Source organism: Cupressus sempervirens, chromosome 1, assembly GCF_028749045.1.
Source record: "Cupressus sempervirens isolate cs-2001-9-10 chromosome 1, ASM2874904v1, whole genome shotgun sequence".
In the NCBI taxonomy this organism is placed as follows: domain Eukaryota; kingdom Viridiplantae; phylum Streptophyta; class Pinopsida; order Cupressales; family Cupressaceae; genus Cupressus; species Cupressus sempervirens.
This window is the reverse complement of record NC_143118.1, coordinates 343,491,829-343,505,682: the sequence shown is the minus strand read 5'-3', so window position 1 is coordinate 343,505,682 and position 13,854 is coordinate 343,491,829. Positions and strand designations below refer to the sequence as shown.

Sequence of the window (13,854 nt, the reverse complement as noted above, 5' to 3'; positions counted from 1 at the left end):
TGCCTGAAAAGTCTGCCCTCCGCTGAAATTGGTCTACTGACATAGATTTGACTATTACCCTTGGGTTAACTTAAAATTGTGGGAGAATAGGAAGGTCCTTGGTGGCCCTAAATAACAAAAATTTACCAAAATGAAGGTAAATTGAGGCAAATTATAGGAAAAAATCGTTGATTTAAAGTTGTGGGAGAATAGGAAGGTCTCTTTGCGGTTCTTAATAGAAGAAATTTAAAAAAATGAAGGCGAATTGGAGGTGAAAAGCTCTAGTTAGTATCCTATTGGTAAACAGATTTGTCACTATGATAGTTACTTCTGAAACTGACCCTGTGTGCCTTGTGAATAGTGACAACTATGCCAATAGTTGGAGAGGTTGAAACTGATCATTACCAAATTACAGTCTTTCTCTACGTTTGAGAGGAGAAGCTCCCTCGTAAGATGAGTGTATTTGATTTTTTAACATAAATGAATTAAAACTTTGAAAGGTAGAGGGAAAGCTATTGATGGCAAATGCACCACACGACTTCACAACTTTCTTGAATAACTTAAACCACTAACAAGAATGATCAAGAACTATGCTTGAAGGCTAGCATTATCTTAGTGATAATTTGATCATTCACTAACGTCTACACCATATCATGAAAACATTAATTACAACCAAAATCAACACCCAAACAGTATAGACTTTGAAGAAAAGAGAATACAAAATGTGTGTTCCTTTATTTCCTTACACCAAGAACATATCTTGAAGAAACTAATTACAAAGACACTCTTTGTACATACTTTCCAAAAATTGTCTTATCATCAAAAACATAAGTGTTCCCTTCATCCAAATTCCCAAAAAGTGTCCAATTACAATGAGATTTAGAAATTTATAATCTATTCTAGCATAACTAACTTTTTGGGTTCATAACCACTCAAAAAGTTAGAGTTTGGACTACCCTGAAGATAGTTTATAATGAACTTATACTTTTACAACTCTAACTCTCAAACTCTAACTTTCTAACTGTAACTCTCAAACTCTAACTTTCTAACCGTAACTCTAAAATAGTTAAGGTTGATAGAAAGAGAGTAAATGTTAGTATGTAGAGAGATAAAAGAAAATTAGTATGTAGAGAGCGATGGTTTGAGTACGCGGTGAGAGAAAACTTTTAGTAAGGGGAGAGAGAAAGTTTTAGTATGGGGAGAGAGAAGGTTTTAGTACGGGGAGAGAGAAGGTTTTTTTAGTATAGGGAGAGAGGTTTTAGTATAAGGAGAGAGAAGATTTTAGTACAGGGAGAGAGAAGGTTTTAGTACGAGGAGAGAGAAAAGTACATAGAGAGAAGCAGTTTTGAATAATTTGGAATTAACCCTATCTCTCTTCAAAATTAATTTAACTAACTCTCACAATAAAATATCTAGGCAACATATCCATAATAGTCAAATTTTCTATAGCCTATTTACAAGTTACACATTCATTGGCATTTTCATGATTTAAATGAGACTTCAACATAATCCAACACTAGCAATAATCATGATCTCTATGTGGAGAGATCAGAGCCCACAGTGTGAATCTAGGTATCAGTCAAGATCAAACATGAAGCCCATAGTTTCTTTTATTTTGGTTGGCTATACATCATTTCTTCCTACTATTGTTGCCTAAAATCACAAAAAAAGTGGAATATCATTATCGGGAAAAATATATGATGTGTTACCTTAAAGAAACTAAAGAGGACCCTACCTCAAATATACTAGAAAATCTGGTCCATGAGGAATCATGCAACTATGCAAGCTTGCACCTCTAACTACAAATCCATCTTCGTTAGCCTGAAGATACATTTATGTTATTTTATATAATATATTAAAAAAGGATCTTGAAGAAAAAAATAGAAAAAATTAGTTTCCATTGCAAAAGTAACAACAAACTTTGAAGGTTGCAACAGTAGGCTAATTTCAACTATAGGGCATGCAATGTAAATTTCATGAATGTATTCTTTAACCAATCTTTCATGGACCCAATAGTTATGGACTAGACTGCATGTATGTAAAATGTATAATCAGGGATGAGTCGTGTGCATAAATTTGGACAGCAGCACCTACCTGCGAGAAATGACACTTATATAGTTAAAGTTGTAATATATGTTAAATCTACATAACTATACAAAGTAAAATGGTAATAATTATTTTTAGTAATAAACAGTTATTGGATTCCCACCAAATAACATGTTTAGCCAATAATGTATCACTATCAATCATGATGAGACAAATTAATATAACCTTGTTTAGGCCATTGCCAAAGTTAATGTTTGGTTGGAATAACTACTCTTCCAAGAATCCAAGTAGGCTTCCATACTAAGCTATATGAACCCCTATGAAAGTTGGACAAGACGCATATATACAATAGATACACAATGAGAAGACAAAGAGAAATTACGATGCAATAACAACCTTTATTAGTTCACGGTTTTTAGATTGTTTTATCATGAATTAGACATTACAATTTTTATAAATATATTTTAATATACTATTTTTTAATTACAAAATTTTTAATTTATATTAAATTTAATCAATATAAAAAAAAATTACTAATATTTTTCTCTCTTCAAAAGTATTATTATATTTATCTAAATATAATTTGACATAACATAATTAATATCATATCTTAAAGAAAAATATTGTCTTCCAATTTTAATTTAGGTTAATTAGAAAAATGCAATCAATTATACACAAATATGCCTAATTTAAATAGTAATAACTAGAGTTGGTAAATTACATTAATACTTATACCTATTTAAGAAAAGTAATGTGAAGTACAATGTTGCTTAAATATATGATCAAATAATGATTGTTTTAACTCAAGATTATCAAATTAGATTAGCATCTACTTATGACATGATGTCTCTTCATTAATGAACAATCTCAAATCCTATGTTATATCTATGATTTATCAAAAGTTTATATTTTATTATTTCTATATATCATCTACATCACCTTATTTGAAGTCTCCTAAATTCCAACTTCCAGTCTTAGAATTTGCTTAGAAAGACTACCACTTAAAGTACAATACATTAGATCTAATATACATGTGGACATTTGAAAAATAAGAATTTTGTTTATCTAAAATTCTTGATCATGTTCTTTGTCCCCCTCCTTTCGTGCCCCAATATCTATGTGTCTATTTATATTCTAAACTGTCCACAAATTAGACAAGAACTTTGACTGGGTCACTTGTTTTCTTGTCATATTCATGGGAGTAATTTCTTATATCTAGTTGCACCAAAAAGATCATATTATATTGTATAAATATTATTCTACCAAGAAATATGATTAAGAATATATATTTTCATAAAGTTTTAATCTATTTTTAATAATTTAAGAAGTTGGTATGTGACTATGAAGAATATATATTTTCATAAAGTCTTAATCTATTCCTAATAATTTAAGAAGTTGGTATGTGATTGTGATTATTGCATGATTGACTTTACTATTTTAATTTTTTTTAATTTATTCAAATATAGGAGATCCAAATTGAATTAAATAAAAGAGGTTTCTTTCTTGAGGCCTTCCTATAAGTCAAATTAGGTTGGTCAAATTAGTTAGAGGAGAAATAAAATAAGTTTGGAAAATTTATTTTTTGCATTTTAATATTTTAATTGTAATGATTTTTTGATCTTCACTAGAATTGTGACCATGTGATGTGGTTTATTTAAATATTTGTAAACTATCAAATGACTTTTAATAGTTATCTTGATCAATAATGAAATATCATACTATCAAATAATTTAATTCCATTTATTTCTTGATAAAAATGTACCCTACCCTCCAAAAAAAAGCATGCTTCCCCATACCGAAATCTTGGACCCGCATCATCTGCAATTGATGCACCCAAATTCGTAACATAGTTACAAAATCAAAGTACGACAAATGTCCTTCACTCATGAAAATTTCATTGACAATTCTCCTTGACTTATTCTTTTCCTTGTCAATTAAGTTTAATATAGGTTGGAACTCTAGTAGTGTTAATTATAAGGGTTAAATGCCCAATGCAATATAATAGTAATACAGTGATCATTCAAATTTGACAAACTTGAGCATTATATCAGTATGAATCAATTATGGTCATCACATTCATTCAACTCGCTCCTATTACTAATATCTAAATCTTCTAGTATAAGCTCTAAGAATCAGCAAAACAAAAAAGTACAAGCAATCTGTTCTAAACAGTAGAAGAAAATGATTATAGTACGCATATTTATTCTAAATATTCTGTTGTGAACATTATAATATGATCACAAAGAAGCTATGTTTTTATGCTTAGATAAGATAGTGGAATACAGAAAATAGAAGGCATGTGGACAAAGGTACATATGCATAATGAGGTCTAATAAACTTAAGAGATGATGAAGCGAACACAATGATTTAAGTGGAACTAGCTATCTTCATAGCATAATAATATGAGTGGAATCACTTCATGAGTTTAAACGATGAAGAATCTTATTGTGTTTATATTGGGAAAAAATGTAATTGACTTTTCTAAAAATATTAAGCAAAGTAATAGATGACGAAATGAGCAAAGTGATTTATATTACACTAGCTTTCTAAAAGTATCATGCAAAATAAAATAATAGATCTAAGTAATGCACTACAAAGTGGCTACTATTTAATCTGCATCTATGACATCTTCTAATGACTTTGTTGATCACAATTGTAGTTTTATCTTGTGCAAAACATAGCAACAGTTCATCCATTAACAATACAAGTTCGACAATATATTACCTTCAATGCAACATTTCAAGTTCGACAATATATTACTATTATTATTATTATTATTTCTTCCTCTCTCTCGACTTCTACCTCTATTGCTCATGCTCACAACTGTAAGAGCATCACCGGAAGAGGGTTCTTGATGCTTTCTCCGCATGTCTTCACTAAGAAGTGTGGCTGCAACTTCATCGAATTTCAATTTGGTCTTGGCTGCAACTGAAGTGCTCACAGCCATTACTACACCTTCCCAGTTATTCAGAAGTGAACATAGTAAAAGAATAGCTTTGATTTCATCATCTAATGGTATACCAACTGAAATGAGTTGACTGGCCAATGTATTAAACTCATTCAGATGATTCGACATTAGTCCCCCTTCTTTTATTTTCAGATTATATAGCTTCTTCATTATAAAAACTTTATTCGGAGCAGAAGGTATCTCATACAATGAAGATAATTTCTCAACTAACTCTTTAGTTGTCTTCTCAGCTGAAACATTAAACAACACGTTACTTGAGAGTGCCAAAAAAATTGTTGCCCTTGCTTTCAAATCTAGTTTTTCCCAGTCTTCATCTGACAATGATCCTTTTCCCTTTGTCTTACCAAGCAACGTAGGTTGTAAATCTTGCTTGATGAGAAAAGACTCTATCTGCACTTTGCATAGCCCAAAGTTTTGCCCAAAAAACTTTTCAATCTTCCATTTTTCTGCTTCATCCATGGTGCCTGCAAGAAAAAACTTCACCGATTTCCAAAAAAAAATTGAACGAGCTTAACCAAGCTCTGATACCAATTGTTGAAAGTAAGTTGCAGACCCAAAAACTAATTAACAAGAGAAACATAACAGAGCAATAACAAGACCAGAAAAAAGAACAGAAACAGGGTGTGGATTTCAATGAAATTTTTTCTCCAGTGGTGAAAATGCAAACAATTTGTTTGGTACTTGGCATGGCCGCAGCATGGGACCTCGAGCTTGAGCAACTTGATGTCAAAACAACATTTCTACATGGGGATATTGATGAAGAATTATATATGGAACAGCCAGAAGGCTTCATCAAACAGGGACAAGAACATTTAGTTTGCAAATTAAAGAGGAGTCTTCATGGGCTGAAACAAGCTCCTCGTCAATGGTACTTGAAGTTTGATAATTTTATGACTCAGCAAGGCTTTACCCGCTGCGAATCAGACCCATGTGTATACCACAAAAGGCTTCCGACTGGTGAGTTCGTGATCTTATTATTATATGTTGATGATATGTTGACTGCTAGTAACAGTATGAGAGTCATTCATGAGCTAAAGACACACTTGTCTCTTCGTTTTTCCATGAAAGATTTAGGGGCAGCGAAGAGGATTCTTGGGATGGATATCATCCATGATAGGCATAAAAGAGAACTCAGATTATCTCAAGAAAAATACATTCTTAAAGTTTTAGAAAAATTCAATATGTCCAATGCCAAATCAGTTGCCACTCCATTGGCTGATCATTTTAAATTGTCTTCTAAGTTGTGTCCTTCTACTCCAGAAGAAAAACATGCGATGGCTGGTATTCCCTATTCTTCAACAGTTGGGAGTCTAATGTATGCCATGGTTAGCACACGTCCGGATATTGCTCATGCAGTGGGAGTTGTGAGTGGTTTTATGAGTAATCCTGGAAAAACTCATTGGCAAGCAATTCAATGGATTCTTCGGTATTTGAGAGGCACTTTCTCTCATGTTTTATGTTTTAACAGTAAATCTCCTTACATCTGCGGATATGCTGATGCTGATATGGCTGGAGATTTAGATAAACGAAGATCAACAACAGGCTATGTGTTTAAGTTTGCCGGGGCAGCGATTAGCTGGACTTCTCGAAAGCAACCAGTTGTTGCTCTTTCCTGTACCGAGGTTGAATACATTGCTCTCACGGAGGGGGCAAAAGAGCTGATATGGTTACAAGGATTGTTTGGAGAGTTGGGATTTAAACAATCCACTTTTACTCTGTTTTCAGACAGCAGGAGTGCCATCTATTTGGCCCACAATTCAACCTTCCACAGTCGTTCCAAGCATATAGAAACCAGATTTCACTTCATTCGTCATGCTCTTGAAGAGGGAAGATTAAAGTTAGAGAAGATTGACACAACGGTCAATCCGGCTGATATGTTCACCAAAGTTGTATCTCGAGAGAAGTTTGAATTCTGTAGAGCTTCTCTCGGCATTCTGACGACGTAGCCATAAGCACCAAGTGGGGGATATCTCTAAGCAGCTCGTCTTGTAGTGCTGATTGGACTTCAAGTGGGAGATTGTAACGGTTCTGCAGAGATTCTTTGTGAAGCCCAATCACCGTTGATTGTAACTGCTCCTCCTTGTTTCTCGGAGATGCTTGAATGCATTTATATATGCTATGAGCTGAGAGCTGCTGCATCATTGTATCAAGATTTATTTCTAATAGAGATTTTGGCCCTGCTTGTAATATGGATGTAATCCAGAATATCTGGATGAACCACTATAATTTTGGTGTCTCTGTTTCTGTTCTTTTTTCTGGTCTTGTTATTGCTCTGTTCTGTTTCTGTTGTTAATTAGTTTTTGGGTCTGCAACTTACTTTCAACACTAATGACTTTGTTGATCACAATTGTAGTTTTATCTTGTGCAAAACATAGCAACAGTTCATCCATTAACAATACAAGTTCGACAATATATTACCTTTAATGCTCTATGCAGCTCTGTTTTCACGCTGTATGTGTCTTAGGATACAGGACACTGTAAATTCGATATTCTGAAGGAGAATAAAACCTGTACAACGCAAAATGTTTTTTTAACTTCTATTATATTTGAATGCAAGTACAGATGACACTATGCATAAAAAACCATTAAGGCGAGGCTTCATTAGTAAAGGTGCAGAACTGTTTCCCTGACCATTGAGTTTAAGCTCCCACTGGGCAAGCAGGCTTACAGGCTTAATGCTCCTGCTAGGCTACTGCATTTACTGGCTTTAGACTGCTTAATCCTTTCAGATTAAACTTTACAATCACTTAAAACTAATCTCTCTTTATAAAATTTTAAGCATAACAAAAGAAAGAAGACATAATAATATAACAGAAACACATAAAAAATTTGACACAGTTTCCTTCCAGTAAAAAAACTCTTGAATTGCCTCATTGTATTAAACTATAAAGTCTTATTGATATGCATGAGTGCCACATTGGCTTTTGTGTGCCTAACTGGTGAAGTGTGCCTTACTGGCATTTTATAAATTCTTACTGGACTTACAGTGCCTCACCGGGCTTACATTGCCCCATATACGAAGGAATGAATTACAGCCGATTGCTCTGTTTCACTATATAACATTTCACTTTTCAGACAAACATATTCTATATTCTCAAGATTCATTAGGTCTGGAGCCTTTAAAATATAACATATATCAGTTCATACGATCTGTTTTTCATTATTCTTTACAAATATTCATTATTAGAATCTGATTATTCATTATCCACACTCACTCTGCACAATCTGGAACAAATCAGAACGAAGTATTTGTATTGTTCCTCAGAAGGAAACTCATACAAAATGTTTCTCAAAATATTCCTTAAAAAACTCAGATGCACAACTGAAAAGGACGACTCTGTGATATTAGCAGAAGACTTCTTTCCGATCAACAAAATGCATTCTCTGTCTCTCTAACCTTCAAAGCATACAAATATATAATATTTTGTTTTCTCAAAATTGAGTAGTTAACTTGAAACTGATGTATCAACTTTACAAACCTTTTCAAAACTTGTCTCAAAGGATTTAATGATAAGTGCTCCATTTGGTATATAATAGATAGTCTGCTTCAAATTTCAATAACCTCAAAATCCTTAGCTGTTACCAAAACATAACATAGAACTAAACTGAACACACTGCATCCCATAAATTTGAGTCTTGAATGCTAACCCTCTTCTCACAAACATAATCTTGCTGACCACATTTTAAACTGTAGTAAAGGATGATGCTTGCATAAAGAGACCTAAAACAGAACAGAACAAGTCACATCTAATTCACAGAAAACTGAACTGTATTAGGACAAACGTAGTAGAGTTCATATTAGCGCTTCATATCAAATATCTCAAAAGATGAGAAATTACAAAGCTCCACCTAGGGTGAGGAAGAATGAGCCTTAACTAGAATATTAAAAATAGCCTACAACTTTAAACAAAAAGACTTTTAAGAAACCAATGATAAGGAAAGACAAAACCTGATTAAAAAGAAGATTTCTTCCAACTAAGACACAATCTGAAGCTGTCTGTCAAGAATACGTGTCGTCATTGCCGATTACAATTTTCCTGTCAAAATCATTTCATGCTATAATCAAGCTCAAAGTCTGTATAGCCGCACACACTCTATTCCATTACATCTTATATCGCTGCTCAAAAACCCTTGTTTGCAACACGTGCCCTAGTTAGGATTTCAAAGAAAATGAATCATAACTAACTTCTATGGCATATGATTTTGAACATTAAAAAACGAACCACAAAATTCCATAACTGCTCTAACACAAATGGATGTGAATCAAGGTTTCCTACCATGACATGAGCTTAGGGGTTTTTTGTTCACTCTAAAGAGAAACTTCAAAAACAGAACTTTTTGGCTTTAGCCAAAACTTCCCTATTGTCAAACAAAATATTGATCTCAGTATATTCAGTTAAAGATGTAATGCGATGAGAGTATTATTGCTCAAAATTCTCCAAAAGACAGTCATAGTGAAAAAAAATTCACCCTTTTAAAACCTTAAAAAGGCCTTTTTGCAATTGCACACATCAGAGGGATACTTATCCTTTTAAGAAATATTTTCATCTTCCTCATAAGTACCATTAATTTGAAGTCAAGTCTTCACTAGTATGAATATACCTTCAAAATGACCAATTATGATACCCAAGAGATATGATCAAGAATGTTATTAACAAAACATGAAATACCAACTTGAAATTGCAATGATTTCATGCCATCACTTATTGAGCTAAGTACCTCATCACTTATTTATCTCATCTACGAAGTATCATGTTATATCAGTGGCTACGGAGCAACTTAAATGCACCCATATGCAGTGTTTTTAGTCTACGTATATTGTATTTGTCTGGTAAAAAAGTGCATTGTTGTGGAAACATAGAAGACCTTATTGAAAATCTAAAAATAAAAATCCTTATGCTATACTGATAATCAAAGAAACAAAAAACACAGCATAAACAATGAACAACTGAAATCAGAATTAAAACTCTGTTTTTATTGAATGTGTATTTCGAAAATTAAAGAATACATTATAAAGAAAAAATAAAACACTTGACTGATGATCAAAAAAATAGTAAAAATTACAATAAAAAATCCTAAACAATAAACAATAAACTATCTTTGAGAAAAGAAATGGAATAATGATACAAAACAACATTCCCTTCGGTGTGAGACTTCCAATTGGCAGCTAAAAGTAGTCTCACAATCAATAATGTTAACATGGGAATGCTTTTCTGGATTACTGCATTACCGCAATAGTTAGGCAGACTGATGAATATTGATATCAGTGTAATTATTTTGAATCTTGTTACAGAAATCAATTTTAATTCTCTCCAAGCAGTTCAGACTGGAAAGACTTGGCAACGTCTCAAGCTCGGGGCAGTCTCTAATGAACAACCTTGTAAGCTTTGTAAGATCTCCTTCTCCTGCTATTCTTTGCAAATGTGTGCAACTCAGTATCGACAGACTGATGAGTGTTGTTGGCAGCGTAATGTTCTGTAGCTTGCTACAAGAATATATCTCCGCGATTTCCAAGTAGCTCATCATGGACAGACTTGGCAACTCCTCGAGCCTAGGACAATCATTTATATACAACTTTCTAACTCCTATATCACCTGAGATGCTTCTCAATATCGGACAACCAATAACTCTAAGATTTTCGTGTTTTCCACATCTATCAATCATAATCCTCTCCATGCATCTTAGACATCTAAAATCTGGCAAATCCTCAAGCGCTGGACAGGCCCGAATGCTCAACTCTACAAGCTTTTCATAACAAAATTTAATTTTCCTCAAAGTTTGACAACCATCAAACATAAAATATTTCACATTTACAGTTTTATCAAATATTAAGCTCTCCAGACAGTTCATACGACTGAGAGACAGAAACTCAAACTCTAGCCTGGAACATCCCAAAACTTCCAGTTTGACAAGCTTTGCAAGATTAGATATTCCTGCCACCAGTTTCAAATGATCGCAATTTTTTATAGTAATTCTTTCCAGGCAGCCAAGATGACCAAGATTTAGCTCCTGAAGCTCTGGGCATTGACTAATATTCAGCACCACAAGTTTTTCCAGATTAGATATTCCTGATAAACATTCCAAATGTTCACAATTTTTTATAACAAGAGTCTTCATTTGGGAGGGTGCCTGAAATTCAAAGATAAATCTGTGTAAATCTCTCTTTGATTTGAATAAAAAAGGCCCAGAGAATTCCACCATACCGTCGAAGAAGATTCAAATCTTGAAAGAAAAGATCAAATACCTGTATGTGATTCTCCCACAACGTTTTAAATGGTCCGCATTTGATTTTCAAATGCTGCAAACTTTGAAGGGGAATCCATGAAGGAATGCTCTCTAGTGGTGGTTGTGTGGAATCGCCCTCGAGCTCGAGCCACAGTAAGGAAGCTGAGGTCCCAACGCAAATGTTAGATTGACCTATAAAGAATCTAACTCGAGAATTCAAGGACTTGTCAAAAATGGAATGAAAACACCTGATATTGGGATCGGCGAGGATATTTCTGAAACCCTGGAATTTATGCATACACACAAGCACCTCAGTTTCCTGTTAATAAAGTTAAAGGTTTGTAAAATTACAATACTATGGAGAAACCTGGAGGGTAACAATCATACCAAACTCTTCAGATCATGACGACGCCAGAGGCGGTAAGGAGGCCTGAGTTCAAGAGCCATTTCTCTTCCCAAGTCTCTCAGATGGTCATGCATTCGCAAGTTTGTATCTTCTTCTTCTTCTTCGATTAGACATTTATCTCTTAGGATTTCCAATGCATGTTGAGCGTTCCACCCTGATTCCTCCCACACTCCTTCGGCAATATACTGTTGTCTGCCCCCAAAAAAACAAGCAATGTCCATAAAAATTTGTTTTTCTTCGGCTTTCAGAGCATCAAAACTTATTCTGAGTCTTTCCTTTACGTCCTGAGGCAATGTTTTTCTAACTTCATTCAATTCTGACCTCCAATAATCCTTACTTCTACCATGAACGTGCCTGCCTAAAACTTGAAGAGACAGAGGTATACCTCCACACACGTCTACAAAAGAATTAACCAGCTCCTCGTATCCGCTCAATGGATTGGGTTTGTCAAACGCGTGCCAACAGAAGAGCTCGCTCCCATAATATTTGTCCATTCCGTCTAGACAATAACCATCAGAAATCCCCACGTTTACGAGCACCGCAACGTCGCGGGTTGTGACAATAACCAAGCTATCACCCAATTTATTAAAGATATCCATAACCAGTAGAGCATTTAACTGCTCCACATGATTGATGTCATCTACAACAATTAGGAACCTTAAATGGGCGGGGCTCCTTCGCAGACTATCTTTGAGATAACCCGTTCCTTCTTCTGAAGTTCTAAAACTGAGATCATCTCTATGGAAGAGATCTTTGAGAAGCTTAAGTTGCAAAGAAGGCAATTCTCCTTTTTCAGCTGCTTCTCGTACATCAAACAAAAAACTTGTTCTTGAATAATTCAAACTCTTTCTGTTGAACAACTCTTTGGCCAGAGTTGTCTTCCCCGACCCACCCATGCCAAAAATGCCAATTGCTTTAACCTTATCCTTCGGTTGGCACTGGTTTTCAAAATCTTGAACAGCTTCCTTAAAGAAACACCTTTCAAAATCTTTCACAAGTTCGCTAAGCCCCACTGGATATTGAGCAACATGTAGACGTGTTTTCCTTTGTACCTCCTTTTGCACAGCTTCTACTATTTTTTGGCAATGCCAGTCGCTGAAACTTTACCCCAATAAAGGAATGTTCATTTAGAAAATTGCAAAACAGATATGAAAAAGGAAATAAATAAATAAAGATACAACTAAAATTTTTTAAAATACCTGTTAAATTCTTCCCCTGCTATAAGTGAAAGAGATCGAAGGGCTTCCTTCCACTGGTTAAGCTTTCCCAGGTATCTACCCTTCATTTTATATTTAATGAAAGCTTCAGCATATGTTCCTGTTTCTATGTAGCGGAGATCAGAAGGTTTCACTTGATAGAACACGGGGATAATTTTGGCCTCACTTTTTCGCATGAGAAGCAGCTCATCCAAACACCAAGGTGAGTCTGCATATCCTTGGGAAAAGATGGCTACGTGGACTGAAGCAGAGCATATGGCTGTCTGAATAGTGGAAGGAAACGAATCTCCAAGTTGCTTCTCTTGGGAATCAAGAAATGTCCGAATTCCCAACTGCTCAAGGGAATTGTAAAGTTGAATAGCAAGAGTTTGTTTGACATCTGGACCTCTGTGGTTGATGAACACATCAAACAATCTTGAAGATTCACTGAGCATGCCTCTTGTGGTAGAGAAAGGATCAAATTCCTGATTATGCTGGTCACGTGATGAAGAAGAGACCACTGGTTCCAATTCAAGTTCCTGACTTGGTAAGTGTGACGAAGTAGACGCCATCAACCAATTCCAACCCAATCACCCGTTTAGGCAGGAAGAGAGAGCAAAGCAGTTACAATTTGAATGCAAGACCAATGCGATTTGGATGTAATTACAATATAAATTTACATTTTTGGAAAAGAGCGGAGCGAAATAAATAGACTATACAGCACGCGAGTTCAATCCTTTCCAAGAAATAACAAGGAAAACGTCTGGAAATTAGGCGACCTGGCCCCCTGTTCGAGGGTCGTTCAAAAGAGGCGGCTGGTTCAGTCTTTCCGACGAAGTATCACTACCAAAAACAGGGGAACTAGAAATAGGGCCATCACCGACCTTGACCAAAGAATAGTTCTTATTGGATTGAGCTATGTTGTTTCTATGTTGCTTCGAATGCCACGAGAGGATGCATTAGTCGCAATCTTTTTGGTGAAAGGTCAACATTTAACAACTAATTATCTCTCATTTCAATAAGTATGAGCTGCA

General features: G+C 34.7%; 1 protein-coding gene across 1 annotated transcript; it reads right to left on the bottom strand.

The window, feature by feature from the left end:
* Positions 1-10,066: 10,066 nt before the first annotated feature.
* On the bottom strand, positions 10,067-13,500 carry LOC149577625 (disease resistance protein Roq1-like). The gene is made up of 4 exons (XM_089824730.1): positions 12,824-13,500; positions 11,606-12,725; positions 11,238-11,501; positions 10,067-11,122 (listed from the first exon to the last, which is right to left on the bottom strand). The coding sequence occupies exons 1-4, from the start codon at positions 13,390-13,392 to the stop codon at positions 10,232-10,234; spliced, it is 2,844 nt and encodes a 947-aa protein (XP_089680856.1). The 5' UTR covers positions 13,393-13,500; the 3' UTR covers positions 10,067-10,231.
* Between the last annotated feature and the right edge of the window lie 354 nt (positions 13,501-13,854).